General features: G+C 40.6%; 1 protein-coding gene across 4 annotated transcripts in view; it reads left to right on the top strand.

Moving 5' to 3' along the window:
* The window catches only part of LOC100754734 (cytochrome P450 7B1), a 155,815-nt gene that overhangs the window by 58,418 nt on the left and 77,483 nt on the right, over positions 1–19,914 (top strand). The window contains exon 2 of one of the 4 annotated variants that reach the window (XM_035439955.1): positions 6,692–6,798. The exons of the other annotated variants lie outside the window; for them this stretch is intronic. Coding sequence (XP_035295846.1) covers positions 6,692–6,798 — 107 coding nt within the window. The remainder of the gene's footprint in view (positions 1–6,691; positions 6,799–19,914) is intronic. 4 annotated transcript variants of the gene reach the window in all.

Here is a 19,914-nt window from a genome sequence, read left to right as displayed (position 1 = left end):
ACCATTTCATTAACCACCCACTGCTATCACATATACATAGACTTTGTTCTTTCTGAACCATGAAATGAAAAGCGTATATCTTCCCTAATGCTGGCTATCAATGTAAATGAGGAAAAGAGGCTTATCACCAATCACTGTGGCCATGAGGCTCACACCTCTGTGCACTTATAGGTAATAAACATCTTTTTCTAAGTAGGAAAGAAAATGCATTGAGTTCCCCCTCCGGGAAGGCATTTGATCTTGTCCTAATTTCATTGTCCTAAACGGCACTTCCCGAACACTATAGGTGCTCTGCAGTGCTACCATTGTCAAGCAAGTTTCTTCTCTCAAAGTCAGATGTGGCTGTTGTCTTTTAAATATTTTGCACTTGTTGAGGCAAGCAACCTGTTCTGGTCACAGAACGTTTTGAACCAGCTGGCCTCTGGGAGATTGTGGTTGAAAGGGCTGATGTCAAAATTGCTCAACCCTGGCTAAAAGAAAGACCAATGGGATATTGCAAGTGGCATTGTCATGATATCAGGGTCAGTTGTAGTGACTGCAGAAACTGTCACTGTGTGCATGCATGTGTATGTGTGTGCACATGCATGTTCGTGCGTTTGCTCGCGTGCGCATGCGCGCGTGCCCTTGAATGTTATACATATTCTCCTGATGCCTATTTTCTGCTTACAAGCCCAGAGCAACCCCAGACTTATCCTCACAAGGTCATATGTCCGTTTGTCTATTGATGGATAAGCAGCAGGAGTCAGGTTACCTGGGTTCTAGCACCAGGTGCAGGCCTTTCTTTCTCAAAGGAGTTAGAAATGAGAAAGGAACTTGGTCACTTCCAGACTTCTGTGGTACTATTTTCATCCAGTGAATGACTTTGAGTGCACTTATGGAGGGCTGTTGAAAATGCAGTACTGCATGATGTAAGCCATTTTTTAATGTCCTTATGAAGGCAATAATTTAAGAAAATTATGCGTCATAAGGGTTCTCCATTGATTTTTAAGATTAAAATAATGCCAAATATTTTAGGAAACTAATGATGAATTGATGTTTTAAAATTGTTACACTAAGCAAATGGGAAAAAATCAAAGCTGTGTAACAGAATAAGGAGTAATGAATCCAGTTGTAGGATTTGATGTGTGAAAAAAAAAAAAAGAAAAAAATTAAAAAAAAAAAACTTTTGTTCTGTGATAGCCAGATGGTTTGTCCTATTTTGGGCAGATAGTATCTTCACAATTCTTTCTTGAATGTCAGTGGTTTTAACTGGCAGACAGTAATGACTATTAGAATTTTCCTCCTTCCTGGATGATCTAAAGTATATTTTTGAACATTTGGATGATCATACTGTACAACAAGAAAATATTATTTTCATTACACTTAGCTCATACTCAAAAAAGTGTTTATATAATTTTTAAAAAACCTCTAAAAATGAACAGTTCTTTTGACATGATGTTGACAGAAGTCACTTTGATCTAGTTTAGAGCCATGAATTTTCTATCTGTTCCATTTTTCCTGGGGCTCCATCAACTCAGACATCCTGGACTGTCATTTTGAAACTCTCTGTGAAAGCCTTGACAGATAGAGGTTTTGACAGGCACTGGACATTGGCAGCAATTCTGAATAAGCCGTGTACATTTCTGCAGGTGAAGTGACAAAATGTCTAAAAGCGTCAGAGGAGCTGAGCAGGCTTCGATCATATCTAATATTCCAAAGCAAGCCTCTATTTATGTTCTGTGTTCCAACATTGTGGGATGGCTAAGATTGAAAATTCTGCCAGAACCTGTGATGAGAGAGCTTTGGCTAATTTACGAGTAGCTATGATACTGAGAACACTGGAGCAGATCACGAAGCCGTTTATATTCTTACCCAATGGCTGGTGGCAATGACCACACAAAGAATGTGATAAGAATCCCCAAAACTATAACACACCATCCTGCATTTCCGGTTTGAGAAATTCCACTAGATGCAAGCCGCTTTCTCATGCTGTCTTTTGAGTCCATGGCCCAGAGTTCCAATAAGAGAAACTTTGTTGGTTCCAGTTTCACTTGAGGACAAGCACTTCCTTTTTTAGATGTGACACTGACTGCCCTCCTTTGTCTACCCTATCAAGGGCCAAAGAGCACATAAACATTGTCTGCAACTGGATTTGTTGTTCTTTTCATATAATTATTTGAGGTCTGCACTCACACAAGAAACAGCTGTTGAAAGTTGAGTGGGATGGAAAACGGCACAGCCTGGAGATGTTCTTGTTCACTCAGTCAGCTCCCTCCTGATGTGATCCCTGCTGGCAGGGTTGGGTGGTGACTACAGCTTCTTTGACAGCTATCAGCACTCCTGACCAGTGGTTTGGGGTTTTTTAGTGAGGGAAAAGAAGAGTAGGAAAGAATTGAGTTAGTTCAGGGTTTTTTTTTCCCTGCTGCTAGAGCAAAGCTTCTGCCAACAGCCATCGAAATCAACACCATGCCTCCTTGCTCTGCTGACCCAGGTCACCCCAACATCTGGCACCACTGTCTGCTACTTTCAGGCTCGTCACTGGGCAGTATCTGCTGTGAATTCTTTCTCAAACTCTTTTTGAATTGTCTGACAGTAAAACCAAGCTTCTTTTACCCAATGAGTGTTGAGATTTTTTTTTTTTAAAGAGGATATTGGGAATGGTAGGATTTCTTTCTTCCTTCTCCATTTTAACCGTTTTAGTAGAAAGTTCTATTGTATTTGGCACAGACATGTGGGCTGAGGTGGATCCTCTCTCTCTCTTTACACACACACACACACACACACACACACACACACACACACACACACACACACACACGGAGTCCATGTATACAGAAGCAGCACCTAGCCCAGCAGGCCTGGGCCTGCCTTTCCTGGACAAACTAAAGACTTAGGAATGAAACACCAACTGTCCTTGGGTTTTTCCTTGCTTTATGTTCTCTTGAGAGTCCGTGTTCCTGCCTGTTGCCTCTTTTTCTGACACACAAACCAATGGCGGGCATTTCACGCATCTTTTTTCATGTGCTGTTAAATATGATAAACCACCTTAACCCAATTGGGATCCAGGAATACAGCTGGGGTCAAACAGCCTATCTTCATGAGGCAACCAAGCATCCCTAGATACTGTTAACTCTGATTCTCTTTAGTTCTTCTGCCCTGTGTCCTCCGAAGTAGAGTTCAAATTCCACAAGCACGAAAGTTTCTTCTGCTCTTGCCAACATCCTATAGAGTGGGCAGCCAGAAATGGACAAGGGCTCGTCTCAGAGTTCACCATGTGGATCGATAAGAAATAGTTTAAATTTTTCTACTTCCATTAGCTGCTGGATGAAGGCTATAGGATGGCATATAAGTCTCATTATCAGGGGAGGGCACTTAAGGTAGCCTCTCCTCTGTTTCTTAGATTATTAGCTAGTGTCATCTTTGTATATCTCCAGACATTTCCCTAGTACCTGGTTTCTCTGTAAACCTAAAATGTCTCCCTCTATTATGGTATCTCCTTTCTTGTTTTCTTCTATTCTTCCCCAACTCAACCTTCTTGCTCCCTCATGTCCTCCTCACCTCTCCTCTTCTCCCCTTCTCATTCTCCTAGCTCACTCTTCCCTCCCCCCATGCTCACAATTTGCTCAGGAGGTCTTGTCCCTTTCCCCTTCTCTGGGGGACCATGTATGTCTCTCTTAGAGTCCTCCTTGTTTCCTAGCTTCTCTGGCGGTGTGGATTGTGGGCTGGTAATCCTTTGCTCTATGTCTAAAAATCCATATATGAGTGAGTACATACCCTGTTTGTCTTTTTGTGATTGGGTTACCTCGCTCAGATTGGTTTCTTCTAGTTCCATCCATTTGCTTGCGAATTTCAAGATTCCATTGTCCCCCGCCCCCCCTCGGCTGAGTAGTACTCCATTGTGTAAATGTACCACATTTTCTCTATCCATTCTTAGGTTGAGGGGCATCTAGGATGCTTCCAGGTTCTGGCTATTACAAATAATTCTTCTATGAACATCGTTGAACAGATGTCCTTTTTGTATGAATGTGCATCTTTTGGGTATATGCCTAAGAGTGGAATTGCTGAATCTTGTGGTAGACTGATTACCATTTTCCTGAGGAGTCACCATACAGATTTCCAAAGTGGCTCTATGAGTTGACACTCCCACCAGCAGTGGAGGAGTGTTCCCCTTTCTTCACATCCTCTCCAGCATAAACTGTTATTGGTGTTTTTATTTTAGCCATTCTCATGTCAGAAAACCTCAAATTTACAGGCATGTTTGGCCTTCTACTGGTGTTGGCAATTCATTATAGTACTTACATGTGAGTTGAACTTCAGTCACCCATAGTTATGATGGTAATGAGATTTTGACTCTACTGCAAACTAAATGCCCAGACTTTCAGGGAAGATGTTAGACCACATTCCCCAGCACCTGCTTCAGAAACTGCCATGCAGTGCCTGTTCCTGCTGGGATGCTCTCATTGTCTTCAGCATCTATTATTCTACAAAATGACTGGCAATCCTTCACCATCAAAGAAACTAAAGCTGTAGATAAAAGACTTTTTTCCCAGTATGATTTAATTTTGACCAACTAGAACAGAAATTTATTTTCATAGCATTTGTCGCAATTTTCAAAGCACTTTTTATTAACTGGGTTCTGTTTGCTCTTCACAAACCCTTACAAATGTGTAATAAACAGACAGTTGTTGAACTTTTCAGTCTACAGTGACTAGGAGAGCCTCAGGTCAGAAATCAGATGATGTTTTAATCTCTCATTTTCATTTTGTAAAGCAATTCTCTGAGAGACAGGAAACACTTCTCCAGGTGTTGAGATCATCAACAGAACGTAAAAGGGATATGAATCTCATAACAATGAGAAACTTTACAAATATCACAGATCATGCTATACTGCAGACCATACAGGAGGAGGATGATAACAGCAAAAAACAACAGCTCAGGGTATTGGCTTTTTTTTTTTTTTTTTTTTTTTTTTTTTTTTTTTTTTTTTTTTTTTTTTTTTTTTTTTTGCTAATACTATGACTTGCAGCAAGTTATTTGAGTTCTATGATTCTCGGCAGTTTGCTGTTCCACGGGAAAAGATCTGAAAATTAGACAGTAAAAATGATCCTTTATATGCAGTTGCCACATTTTTCTTTGCTGTTTGGAATTCTGACACCTTTAATCTGGGTAAATGTTTTTCATGCTATTTGAATAAAGCTTTCTTTGCAGGCATCAGGTTGTAGTTCCTGAAGAATGACCAAGGCCTGTTTTGAAAAGCATCAGTTGGTGTTAATAGCCATTAATTGTGATATTTTTAATAAATCCAATAGTGTTTCTTCCTTTCCTAAATACTTATCGTTTTTTCATCATCTCATACTCAGAAAAAAAAAAATGACTTCATGTCTAGTAAACTATCAGGAGTATAACTATAGCTTACTGTGCACATTTTAATAAATTGCAAATACAATCTAAATTTTATGTCTTTCATATTTATAATTAGCACTCCAGTTTTTTTTCTTTTGAAAACATTTAGAAAAGATTATCCTTTTTTGTTAATGGAGATTTCAATTATTTCTTTGACCACTAGAGGGAGTCTGCATTGTCAGGAAAGCCAGAAACCCAAGGGAAAAGGATGTGTGGGGTGTTTGAGAGCATAGGTAATGTATCCATTGTCTGTTCACGACATCCTGTGTATTCAGAGTGCCGTGATGTTAATACTTAATTTCACAGGCACATTATTTTTTTAAAAGAAATTTAGAGACGTGTTGCTGTTCTCTTAAAAATATGTACACCTTTCAAAGGATGACACAAACTTAAAGCACTGCCTAGAAATCAGGAAAAAGGGAGGCTAAAGGAGAGAAACCAGTGCTACCTGGTGGCTCAGTTTTAGGACTGGCTTGTCATTTAAAATGGAAACTTCCCCAAACACTGAGGAGTAGGCAACAGCTGTGCCTTCTGCATCCCGACCTGCTGTGGTGTCATCCCCCAACCCTTAGGGACTTCTAGGTTGAGAGGGTAATCGTATCTCATGTTTGGTCAGTCCTCGGCCCATCTTCTGAGATTGCCAAACAAGTGGCTTTGTGTGCATATGATCACAGAGCCAGTTTATAAATGAGGAGACCGACTGAAAACACCTGCTCAGTTCACCTCAGCTTGGAGGAAGCAGGGCAGGTAGGGGCAGCCTTTCTGGTCTCAAGGTGCCTGACTCCAGCCTGCAGTTTAACACTGAACAGCTCACACACCAGCTTCCCACAGTCGGGGTCGCCTGTAATGTCTTGCCTTACCCATCATTGTATGAGATTTCATTCACTTCTGGCTTGTTTCTCATTGACCTCAGCCAGAATGCCACAGAATAATGAGTGGCCAAAGCTCATGTTAGCAAACACAGCATATGCTAAGTACATTTAACTTTTACAGGAGCATTTAGATGCTTGTGTTTTTAAAATTCTGGAAGGCTATTCCTTTATTCTCAGATAAAGCCGCACTCTGGAGGTCTGGTGGTATGGTCTAGTACAGTGCATCCCAACTGCCTATGGCAATGCATCAGTTCTCTTATTTCTTTACCAATTTGTTATGGATCAAATTTTCTTTAAGTTTCAATACTAGAAAAAATGAAATAAAAAGCACTTGAAATACTATCTAATTCTATTATATTAACCAGCATAAAACGATTCTGGAGTTGCTATGGGAGTCTCTACTCACATTGTCATCCCTTCCCTGTGTCTTGCTGCAGAGTAGAACAAGCTATGTAGCTGGGATTTTGAACGGACCTGGCCTAGCTGCAGACCTTATTTCACTACACCATCACAGACTCTTAATACGCAGCCAAGGTGTTGCAAGGTAAATACCCTTAATCTGAAGACCCAAACTTTTGAGTATTCACAAACCTCAGACTTCGTGTGAGTCAAGGATGACTCAGGTACAGAATACCACACCCTATCTCATGTGACAGAGAACATCAAAACTACATGGATTATACAAATGCGCTTTTGGTCTCTGTATGCAAAGTGCACATGAAATACAAGGGAACCTTATAATTCATATACAAATTATAACACTTGAAAGAAATCCCAAGCCTTTCTGCTCCACACATTTTAGATAAGGGATCGGTAACTTGTTTTGTTTTTCAAAATAATGCAACTTTACCAGGAAACCCTTTGTAGAGTTGGTGACAGAGTCTATTTAATGAAAGCAAAGTTTCAAATGTTTGACCATGAGCAAATAATTGAGGTTTCTTTGCAGGTGATACTTTATAACCCTAAGCTACAATACCTTAAGTTTTAAGTTATTTTTGAAATGAATTTGAGGCAGAAATGAAGCAAAGAAGGAGGTTTGAACTCATTTAAACCCTGCCTTCATAATCATGGGATATTAAATAAGAAAGAATCTGGGCATCTTAGTAGAATGATATACTGGACATGTTGCTTCACTTTTCTTCCTTTTCAATTGCCCTTTTAAAACAGAGTTGACAGCATTTGTCTTCCAACACCATATTAAATCTACATAGAGTTGTCTGACAACCAAGAAACCCACTGATCATACTGCCCCCCTTGCTAGCCACATGGTCTCTCTGACTCCTTGTAGACCTCAAGACCTCAGATTGCTTAAATCAGAAGCACATTGATCTCTCTACCTTCATCAAAGGGTTTGTCACTGGTAACCTGAAACTAAGTAGTTAGGAAACCTTAGAGATCACAGACATCTGACACTCTCTCACACATGTTTGTATATGCACATGGCTCTTCGTGCATGCAGTGATTCTGAATTTATCTTTCTTGAATTCTCTTGAAGTATATATTCTACGTTCATTGTTAACCAGGTGTGTATGTGGGGGGGGGGAGTGTTTATGGTCCTTTTTTTTTACTTCATCTCCACTCCATCCTTAACTTTAATTACATGATTATTTTCACTCTTGTTTTCAAAGGTTGACGACATATAGCAATATGATTTTTTTTTTTTTGGTTTTTTGAGACAGGGTTTCTCTATGTAGCTTTGGAGCCTATCCTGGCACTCGGTCTGGAGACCAGGCTGGTCTCAAACTCACAGAGATCCGCCTGCTCTGCCTCCCGAGTGCTGGGATTAAAGGCGTGCGCCACCAACACCCGGCTAATATGATTTTTTCAAAGAGGAAAGGATCATTTAAATGCCATATCTAAAGACAGTGCCATTGTCTCAGTGAGATTTCTCAGAACTGTGGGACTCAGTTTGCAGGTCAGGATAAAAGGAGTCCAGTCCCTGACAATTCAGTATCCCACGCCACTGTTCATCCTACATATGACACGCCTATGCATGGATATGTTTAGATTCATGTGTACTTACATGACTACAACCTTGCACGCATATGTGTATGCACATGAGTGACTGCACAAACACATGCCTGCATGTATACATGTATGAATACATGTATGTGGCTGTACATGTTCATGTGCATGCATTTGTGCTCCAGTGCATACAAGTGTTCACATGTGCCAAATGTCTGGCACTTGGTTCTCTCTCTCTAGCCACTGCCAGGCCTTCAGGTTCTGCACGACAGTCCCCATCATCCTGGCTACATCAAAGAAATGATCATAATGGCGATTTCTTTTTAAAACCGACTGCAAATGAGATCACAAGGTCATTGCCCTGGGAGCAAAGAAGCAGGCGATCTTTGTGCTGTGGCACTTGGCAGAGCCTCATCCTCCCCAGCCACTTCTGCCCGAACAGAGACAGATTTGAACAGTTTGACTTCAAAAAATGAAGTTCCGGAAACGGAAATAGATGTGTTCCTCTCTCCCTGGCATATTGGAAAACTCTATATTAACCCCAAAAGAGTAATGAGTCGCTTGAGAACAGCATGGGGCCTCATTTATTTATCCATTTATCCATTCAAACATGTATCGAGCTCTTACTGGATTGGTGTTTGGTGCTGGCTAAACATAGTGCTTGGTGCTGGCTACACTTAGGCCAAACAAACAAACAAACAACAAGAAATCCAAATGTAAGTCTCCAATTTCATGAAAAAAAATGTAGATGAAAATTGAAGATGTAGAAGTGTTGTGTTTGAACTTGTACCTTGTATGAATTCATCAAGGGCACTACTTGAATTCATCTTTACCTTTACCTAGTCAGAGCTGTGAGCCTCTCAGTTCACTGTGATTAGACTTCTCCACTAGCTCATTCCCAGACATGTTTCTGGTCGTTTTCTATTGGTCTTTGTGGTGACCAAGCTTGTGCTGCTGAGGACAATGCCCAGAAGACTGGAGTGTGGCCCGGGCTCCAATTCCATGCCCCAGGGTCTAAGTCATCTTGCTGCCATCTTAGCAGCTCAGTTGATCAGTAAGTAGATATTGGCCATCCACAAGAGAATGGAACATGTACACTATAATCTTACAAAAGACACAGGCAAGTAAAACTGTCCACTTATTATTTACAGTTGAGGGTGAATTATTCCAGAGTTTGAATACTTTCATGTATTAATCATCAAGTGTCTTATTAATGTGGAGAGAACTTAGAGGCCATGCTGCTTTTCCACAGGCACAAGTGATTAAGAAGCAATGAAAAGTCCACAGTCTTGTGGCTCTGTGAGGTGTACTGTCAAAGCCTCTGTGAACTGTTTCCTCGTGTTTCACCTACAAGGGGCCTCTGTTAATGCTAATTTACTGCAATCTTTTGAGATAAAGTTTGGAAAGTACTTCACACTTTCCAAAAATTAAGACTTCCGTTGAATGGCAGGCAGTGCAGCCCTCTGGGTGTTCTCTGTGTCTCCGTGATAAGCACAGGCAGTGCTGGAGAGTTTTGATCAGGAAAGGTACCCTACTTATGGATCATAAGCTTTACTTACACCTTCCTCGCTCTGCTGAGGTGTGAGGTAAAAAGTGAGGGTGGAAGGGCTCTGCCAAACCTCAACACAGACAATTCTATGACTGCTGCTACAGGGGCAGGCCCAGTGCCTCAGCTCCAAGTGAAGTGGACAGCAACAGCCAACCTCAATACTGACAGTCCTGTCTGCTGCTACAGGGACAGGCTTAGCGCCTCGGCACCAAGTGAAATGGACAGCAACAGAGAGCCTGAATAAGCCTATTGCATTCAGTGTTGACAAGGATTTGGAGATTATCTACAACCCACCTCAGCCACCACTGCCTTGTGGGCACCCCTGTGTGTTGGATGTGTGTGCATAGATGCTTCTGTCCCTGGTAGTCTGTCTTTAAACAGTGAACAGAGGAGTCTTCCTCTTCCTCCTTCCTCCCTTCCTCCTCCCTATCCTCTTCTTTTTCAGACCATTTGAAGAGCTATGCCACTAAGCCACTGTAACATAGCAAAAACTATATTACCTACTTCATGATTGAATTTTATGTAAAGAAAAAAGAAATCTTAAATCAAGTATACAGATTTGACAAACATTTCTATTACTTTATGCTACTTAAAACTCTAGCAGCTATGGATGTCATTTCTGTATTGAAATAATACCCTGCATTAGCCTAACTCCTTTACTGTCATTGTTTCTCTGCCTCTGTAGCTACCTGAGAACTGTCCCATGCCGGGCCTCATTCTATCTAGAATGATTCCAGCACAGGCATGATCATGAGAGGAGTGGCCGTGAGTCTCCTCACATGTGTGTGTTTCTCCTAAAATATGTGTCAGTCTGGGTTTGTTCATTATTTTAATAGGATGTTTATATCATAAACATGGGATATCAAATACTGTTTTTCATGTTTCTACAGTGTTGGGGTTCAAACCCAGGACTTTACACATCTCAAACAACCACTTATACTGAGCTACAACCCCAGCCCTGGGCTATTCTAGTCAGGTTCTCTTCTGTGTGCTGGGGCAGACTGAAACACACAGTCTTCTTGCTGCTGCCTCTCTCTCAGGCGCTGGGGAGGTAGATGGGAGTCACTATGCCAACTGCTGGCTCATTCTGCAGAGGGACCAGCAATGAGAACTTCCTTCAGCATTTGTCAGAATCAAGATGTCATTCTCCCTCTGTGTAACCTTGTGTGGATTTTGACAGGGAAGTATACAGCCCATATGCCACTTGAAGCCTTTTCCAAAGAGCAGGGTTACCACTTGAAAATTAGAGTCCTATACAGTATTTGCTCAGCTCAACTCTTAGGTAGTTGGGAATCATAATCTACAGAAGCAATCGCTATTTCAATTTGAACTGACCCAATTCAAAAGCAAGGAGAAGCATTAAGGTTACTGTGCTATTTGTGATGGGAGGCTACTTTCAATAAGGGCTTGCATAGAATATTGTGAGTGTAGCTAGCTTTCATTTAAATTTCTATAGACAGACAAATTTAAGTAATTTAGCTCAAATGGGATGCCTTAGGAGCTGGAGATACGGCTCCGTGGTTAAGAGCACCTGCTGTTCTTCCAGAGGACCTGGATTCAGTTCCCAGCACGCCTGGCAGCTCACAACTCCCTGTTAACATCAGTCATGAGTATCTGGTGCCCTCTTCTGGCCTCCATAGGCACCAGGTGCACTTACATACTTGCAAGTAAAGAGGCATTACACTTAAAATAACAATAAGGTGTTTTTCAAAAAAGGATTCCTTGTATTTGCTAACAATGTTTTAGAAAGATAAAAGATTAGAGTTACTATTTTATAAAACTGATGTTAAGAAATAATGCACATATCTTGAGCTTAACAGCAATTATCTCTGAGTTTATGTTTTTCAGTATTACTATTGGAACTGAAACCAGAATCCTAGGACCTGGCTGGTAGTTAAAGTAGGCTCTTGAGAGTCACAAGGTGGGGATGGGGCATGTATCCTGAGCTTCTCCCAGGGTTTCTACTGTCAGTACTTCTTTAAAGTCTAGCATTAGACCTGGAACATAGTTTACATTCTATAAGAACTTACTGCTAAATAAGAAAGTACAGAAGAAGAAAAAAAAAAAAAGGAGGGAAGAGAGCGGTGAGATGGATGCCCTTCCAAAGCTAGTTTAAATTCTTTATGTGGTAACTCTAGGCCCTATGGCTACTGGTTGTAAATATTTGCTTAGAGAGATGACAAAAGAGTAGAAGCCGCTGGGCATTGGTGGCGCACACCTTTAATCCCAGCACTCGGGAGGCAGAGGCAGGTGGATCTCTGTGAGTTCGAGACCAGCCTGGTCTACAAGAGCTAGTTCCAGGACAGCCTCCAAAGCCACAGAGAAACCCTGTCTCGAAAAACCAAAAATAAATAAATAAATAATAAAAATACAAACAAACAAAAACAAAGAGTAGAAGCCTCTGGCAGGGGCAATGGTCCAGCCTGCACACTGGGTTTTATGTATAGCTGTTTGATGATGACAGGGTACATGCTGAGTCAGTGGATTTTATGCTGGCTACCAGGGATTAAGGCAGAGAGGAGGCCATGTCTGAGCATTATCTCCCAGTACCCAGTGTGCTTATTCAGACTGTGACAGAGAATTGGAGGACTCTGCAGCCCAGGACATGGACTGGGAGGGGACAAGACTGGCAGGGCACTCATGGAGGATGGACCATACACTTTGTCTCCAATCCAGAGCTGAATCTCCAAACCAAAGAGAATCTTGCAAACACCCTTGGTTGATGGACAGAATGTGAAAGAGGCTACAGCAAGAGTCAGGAGGCTTCCATTGGTTCTTTCTTCTTTCACAGTGTTGAAACCAGACAGAGCTCTTTCCCAGCTCTGTAGAGTGGTGCTGACTTGGCAAACTCTCCAAAACTTTCAGCTGTCCTTGTGCTTCATTGGAAGGAACACAAGTTTTGAGTACCTGTTACACACCATGTGCTTTGAAATGCAATGTATCTTTTGTTTCTTTTGCAAGATTTTAAAGTTTTTAAAAGGAGTGAAATATCACTGGGTGTAAAATTCAGTCTTTCAATATCACAAAGCATTACAAGGCTGTGTGATACTCACCACTGTCTAATTATGGGGCATTTCCATCAACACAAAAAGAATTAGCAGTCACTTCTCCCATCCTTACTAATCCACTTTCTGCTTCTATTGATTTGGCTGTTGCAGACATGATATGAAAATGGAGTCCCAAGTTACACATCTCCTTGATCCTGTCTTTCTTCACTTAGCCTAACAATTTCCAAGGTCTGCCTTATTGTACATCTCATATCAGTAATTCATTTTGTTTTAACAGCTGAATTGTATTTCACCATGCATCTATTCACTGGTGGAGTTGTGTGTATCGTACTGACCATTTTGAAAACTGTTTATATGACTTTTATGTATCACCTTTTCTATGGATGCCTACTTTCTTTTAATTTGGGTGAATAACTAGAAATAGAATTGGTGAGTCATTTGATAATTCTGTGTTTAGTTTTTTGAAGATCAGTGGCTGCACTGTTTTACATTCTCACCAGCAGTATAAATGAGCTATTCTTTCCCCTTATCCTTGCCAACACTCACTACTGACTACTAATAGTAGCAGCATCATATTATGGATTTGCTCTGTCTTGTCCTGTGATTAAAGATAATAAACACTGTTAGGAGCACTCTTTCCCTCCAGAGAGGTTCCGCAGCCGCCTTACCCATAATAAGCACACAGATGTGTCCTACATGGTGACTGCTCTCTGCTTACACCTCCCAGAATCCTCCTCATCTCCTAGACCTGCCTGTCTTGCTGCCCCATTGGCCACAGTGTTTTATTCATCAACCAATAAGATAAACATATTTACAGAATGACATCTCCCATCATCTCCTCTTTTCTGTCTAAATAGAAAGAAAGGTTTTAACTTTAACATAGTCAAATTATATATAACAAAAGAGTTTATCAAGTAAGAACTATAGTTACAATATTTAGTCCATTAACATTTAGCAAGACTTAAAGAAAATATTCCATTGTATATCCTATCTGTGTGAGTCTAAAGTCTTAAATCTAACTTATCTTTTATCCTAAATAAGGAAAACTATATCCATAACTATCTCTCTTCAACTCCATCAAACACCACAGAAGGATAATATATAAATTCCAGAATTGACAGAGACATCTCACTGCCTGGACAGTCATCCAAAGTTCTTCTGTAATGTTGGAGCATCCACCTTCAGCTCATAGGCCACAGTGTGTCTGACAGACTTCTCAGTGAAGGAGGAAATTTCAAGCTGTCCACCTGATTTGGCAGTTTGTCAGTCACTTTTCTCTGTGTCCTGCAGAATGTCTGGCAGACTTTCCCATCTTTGGCAAATTCAGCAGTCACTTTTCTGTGGGTCCTGCATGTGCACCTTATATAGCATATAATCAAACAGTTCAGGAAAAAAGTGGTTTCTTGCCCAAATGACTATTTCTTCAATGTTGAAGGCAAACTCAATAATGAGTTTCTTCAATGCCCATCTTCCTCTTTGTAATTGGTGTTGGCAGGAGCAGTTGTGTCTCAATGTCATGAAAAACCCTAAACCATTTTAAATGTCATATTCTATAGGTCTTTGAAAGGTTGGAAGAATATCTATCCATTTGAAATATATCTCTATATATCTAGAAAACCTAACTGACCTAACTATAAATTTTGACTATTCTAGGTGACTATAATCTGCAATTAATTATACATTACAATTTTTAAAAGAGCTGTATAAACACAGCACCTAAACAAGAGGAGAAATATACATATAACAAAATTGACCTTTAATGTGTATCAATGGCCCAAAATCCATATCAATGCAAACTATTCATTTCTATATCACAATTCCCCCTTTTCCTTTGAAAAGAGATTGGTTGTGATCATTCACTATTTATAACAAACCCCATCTACTGCTTTAAGGAGTCTTGCTTGAGCAAACCATATTAGTCTAGAAGCGGTCCACAGCTTTTCATTTCCTGTGGAAACACAAAGAAAACCTTTTTTCCAAAGTAACCTGTCCTTGGACTTAAATTTTGAAATCAAAACATTTTCCAAGTATATAATTTGGATTAATCCAGCAGCATTTATAATCAAGTGTAATTTAGGATTCCCTTTAAGAACTTGCTCTACTGCATGACTTATACTGTGGTATCTTACTCAGACTTAGTACTGGGGATGGGGAATATACAAATCCAGTTATCCATCCATTTGGTAAGGAGCTGCTGAATGCATACCTATGGCAGACATCATTCTACACCAAGTGAACAGTGCCCTCAGGGGTTCCCTTCTGGTGACAAGACACGCCATACCCATAAGCAGAGAGAACCATTACTGAGGCAAAAGAGGGAAGGGGGAGTGTGGATGGTAGGAGTGTTTGCACAGGAAGTCAGGGGAAGCATCTCTGAGTGTCAGTGAGAACGAAGTCAGCAGAGTCTGTGGAAGAACAGCATTCCAGACCTAAGGACCTGCAGAGACACAGACCCCAGAAAGACGATTTGACCAATGGGTTTTAGGAACAGAAAGAAAAAAGAATCTGAAATTTGTAACTTGTAACAATCTTATTCCTGTTTGTAGTTTATCAAAGGGCCCATATAGTGGTTTTCTGTGAATTTTCAGGCACTTTATACATTTTTTAACTATAAGCATAAAACCAAGCCTGGTACTTTGGGTCAAAAAGGGTGTGATTCTGTATGTTTATTCAAAATGAGGCAGAAATCTCATAGAGATGGGAAGGGCAGATGCTGTCATGTCACTGTCTCAGGAGAAGCCAGGTTATAATGGAGCTTGTGATGCAAAGGTGCTGGGACAGTCAGGATGTATTGGGGGGGGGACAGGCAGTTAGGTGGGCTGGAAAGACATGAGCAGCACTGGAGAGAGACCGATGGTGTGGTGGGAGAAAAGATGTGAGGACAGGCTCTGGAGCTCTGGTGTAGGACTACTGAGACACCTCCCAGAAGCTTTCAGAGAAGCAGGTCCGTCACAGAAGAGGAGGGTTGGCTTCCCAGTGGAAACATTTTAAACAGGGAAACCTAATGGGAAAGAGCTGTGTTCTTCACTAAGTAAAAGTTACCATGTTACTAAGAAAAAAAAGAAATATTAAAATAAAAAACGGAACTAGAAGTTGGAAGTTTTAAAACAAGAAAAATGTTGGAAAACACGCTAATTTGGGGTTTTACAATCATCTGCATGTTAATGTCACAGGTCTCTAATCTTAGTCCAGGGCAAGATGATACAGGAGGGTCAGGAGATCAAGTCTACATAGACCATATCTCAAAAAAAAAAAAGAAAGAAAAAGAAAGAATGAAAGAAAGAGAAGAAAAGAAAAAAGAAAAGAGAAGGAAAAGGAAAAGGAAAACAACCAACAAAAACCTAAGCTGGGCCATCTGTGAGGATTAACTGAGGTGGGCTGAGTTTTCTATCTATCCCTGGAGCCTGAGCTAGCCTGTTGGAGCTCATTTCCTGTGGTGGAATGCCATGGTCAGCCTTAATGCAGGGGGGAGGGCCTTGGTTCGCCCCCAACTTAATGTGCCAGACTTAGAGGACTCCCCATGGGAGCCCTTACATGTTGGGAGAAGTGGATGTGGGGAGGCCTGGGGGAGGCAATGGGGAACAGGAGGAGGAGTAGGAAGGAGAACTTTCATTGGAATGTAAAATGAAATTTTAAAAAATTTAATAGTAATAAAATTAGGAATCCTGTTTAACTTGAAACAGCAAAACCTACTTCGGAATCAAGAAACTCTTTTTGAAGGTTGTCTCCACCTACCCATGGAAGGGTCCATGTTCAGCTGTGAGGCTCAGAGCCTCAATAAATGCTCTATTTGAACAGATGTTTGCTGACTACTCAACACACTCTTACAGGTGTGAATCGCCTTCTTGCACAGGCCTGCTCCGTCGTACCTTATTTTTGTCAGAGTTTGGCCAATCTATAATTGGCTGTGTGAGCTGGAGGGATGGTGCAGTGGCTAATAGCGATGGTTACATGAACATGAGAACCTGAAGGAGAGTCCACAGAACCCACTGAAAAAACTGGGCATGGTCATGTGCCTATAATCCAGCATTGCAGGAGGTCAAAGATAAGATCATTCTCTGGCCTCCTTGTATATGTACAGTTATGCTCACATGTACACATGTCTGTATCACACACACACACACACACACACACACACACACACACACACACACACAAAACTGATGTTGTAAGTCCTGTCTATCCACTTGTGCAAGTAAGAGGAATGCATAGAAAATGCATACAGTTGTTTGAGATCAATCCTTTGTCATTCAAGCTGACAGATGAACGGATGAATGAATGAATGAATGAATGAATGAATATACAAATGTGAAAAACAGTGTGACTATTAAACTAGTATATTGTTTGTCTTAAGAAAATTGAATTTTAACAGCAGGACAGAGTTTTATATCAATGAGTCAAAAAATGTACCTTGCCTGCTCCCTGGAAACTCAGAACCTACAAGAACTGTCATGTACATGTAACCAAGCATGTGTCTGTATAGTTTCTTCAAAATTTGTAAGAGCACCATTCTCCGGGAATAAAACAGGCCTGTACCATCTCCATCATACTTAGACAGAGTCCTTCCTGTAGCATCACCTTCCTGTGCCCACAGATGTGCTTGTCATATACAGTCTCTCCCTATTTTCCTGTGCACATCTCTAGAGTGACTTTGTGACTATACAGCAACAACAGCTTTGCTCTTTCAAAGTATTCTAACAAAAGTCTCAGCTTGGTTTATCAAAATCCCTGTGCTGACCCGGAGCACTGAATGGCCATGGACATATTAATTGCATTGTACATGTGTTGGGATGCTATTTCACCTAGTCTAAAACATGCCCTTTTGGAGGGAGGCTCGTGAGGCCAAGAAACTCACAGGAAACTTACAGGACATGAGGCAGTTTGTGTATGCAGTAAATAATGTGGGAAGAGGCATACTCTTCAGTTATCCTTGCGAGTTGTGCAGGCATCTAGGGGATACAGCTTACACTCCATACTGGGGAGTGCTTGTCAGTGGTGCAATTACCAAGATTCTGTAAGAAACCCCAATCAACTTATCTATCCAGTAAGACAGACTTGGACTGAATTGTTCCTTTGGTGTGCCTTTGTCCTCTATATAAGGGATTAATTTTAGAAAACCTCCCAAGGAAAAGTATCAAAACAAATGTCATCTCTTAGGGAGATGTGGAAAGAGTACTTATTATAACATCCCTGATTATATGTGACTTCTCGACAGATGGGTCTGCATCCTACTGCTGACTACTAAGTGCATTTTGTCTTACAGGGTAATCTGTGATCTGTTCAGGTGCTCTCTTTTGTTTTCAGGACTCTCTGGTGTTAAAGAGCTGGAGATGTGTCTCCATGACAGATTGCTAGCTTAACATTGAGGTGTGTTTGATGCTCCCTAAGGCAAAAAGAAAAGGAATTCAGTTTATTCAGCTGAATAAACCTTGCTGGCCTAGTGACCTAGAGAACTCCACTTGCCCCTCTAGTAAAAGGTCAATGTCTAACTTACTCTTTGCCTGAGGGCATCAGTAGACTCAACCTGAGAATATGCAGACAGCAAGCAGGTGAGAGATAATGCAGAGATAACCCAAATTTTGCTTTTCAACCAAGAGAAATTTGAGCATAGCCTCAAGCTACAAGTGTGAGAAGTTTCAAAGGTAGTGCCTGATATTGAGGAAGTACAAATGAGTTTGCTACAAAATGGGTATTAAAGCAAGGCATGCAAAAAAAGGGTGATGGGGAAAGTCCTTCTGTGTTTATGTCTCTCTTATTGGTTAATGAATAAAACACTGTTGGCCAAAAGGGAAACAAGATAGGTGGAACTAGGAGAGAATGAGGATTCTGGGAAATGTAGTAGTGGAGTTGCCATGTGATCCTGGGAAGACAGGATGCATGAGGCTGGCGTCATCAATAAGTCCTTATAAAAGTATATAGGTTAGTAGTTATGGTTAATTATTAGGACAGAGCTAGTAAATAAGAAATCCTAGTCATTGGACAGCAGCACTGTAACGAACATTTATCTCTGTATTATTTGGCGGCGGAATTCAGGTGGCTGGCGGAAAGAGTTATCATCACATAAGGGTTTAGGACTGAGGCCTCTCTCTGGGCAGGAGAGAACTCAGGTCTAAGGCAAGGGCTTGAAGCAAAATGTGTTTCCCATCAAGGGCAGAAACAAAATTATTAGATAGTTATTATTATTACAACAAAGGGACTGGACTAGGTTCAGCAGTTAAGAGCATTGGCTCTTCTTCCAGAAGAACTGAGCTTAGTGTCCCTCAGCTGGTCTCCAAGGGCACCCCCTACACAGCATCCTCTCACATATATACATAAATAAAAAATTAAAGTTATGACTCAACTGTAGAAGTCCTCCCATTAACCTTGGGAAGTGAATATGGCAAACAATGAGATTCTGACATTGTCATATAATAATAATAAAAATTACAACAATTAATGTCTTTTAAAGCCAGACAGTATGCTAACTGCTTTTTAACAATGATCTCATTTGGCAGACCAGATTTTGTATTTTGTTTATATTAACATGTAGATCTTTCACTATATTTTTTTTTACATAACAGAATGAAGGAACAGTGTGTGTTTCCTTTTGTACATTCCTTTTATCACATAACCTTTGAGGGATATTTTGATGAATCCTTAATTTTCTGACATGCAATGATTTTAGATTAGATTTTTAATGTGATGTGTTATGCCTTTTATGGCCTGTCTTCCTCAGTTGCCTGAGAACATTCTGGAGAGTTGCATGTGCAGTCAGTACTTGGGTGTAATTGTTATTTGCCTGGGAAATGACTAATATAATTATCAGGAACATCATTGCCTCTCTCCCCCTCCTGAAAATACTGTATTTACCTCATTTCAGTGGTTTGAGTGGAAAAATCCCAGTTCCTATTTAGCAGCTCTTTAAATATTACTAGAACCTTAATGCTGTTTATACCCTAGCACTACATGCTGGTAAACTTTAGAATTTAGGCTGCCCTTTCCTCCCTGAAGCGTTTGGATCTCCTAGTAAATATCTGAGACTACTTTGCTCTAAATTTAATGGGCATTTAGGGTAGGAAGCTCCACTTTTTGTTCAGCATATATGTTGTCACCATGTATATTTTTCCCTATAACTCAATATTTATGCACATTAGGTTAA

This window comes from Cricetulus griseus, chromosome 2 (assembly GCF_003668045.3).
Source record: "Cricetulus griseus strain 17A/GY chromosome 2, alternate assembly CriGri-PICRH-1.0, whole genome shotgun sequence".
In the NCBI taxonomy this organism is placed as follows: domain Eukaryota; kingdom Metazoa; phylum Chordata; class Mammalia; order Rodentia; family Cricetidae; genus Cricetulus; species Cricetulus griseus.
Note: the sequence above shows the minus strand (reverse complement) of the source record. Positions and strands in the feature narration are given on the sequence as shown.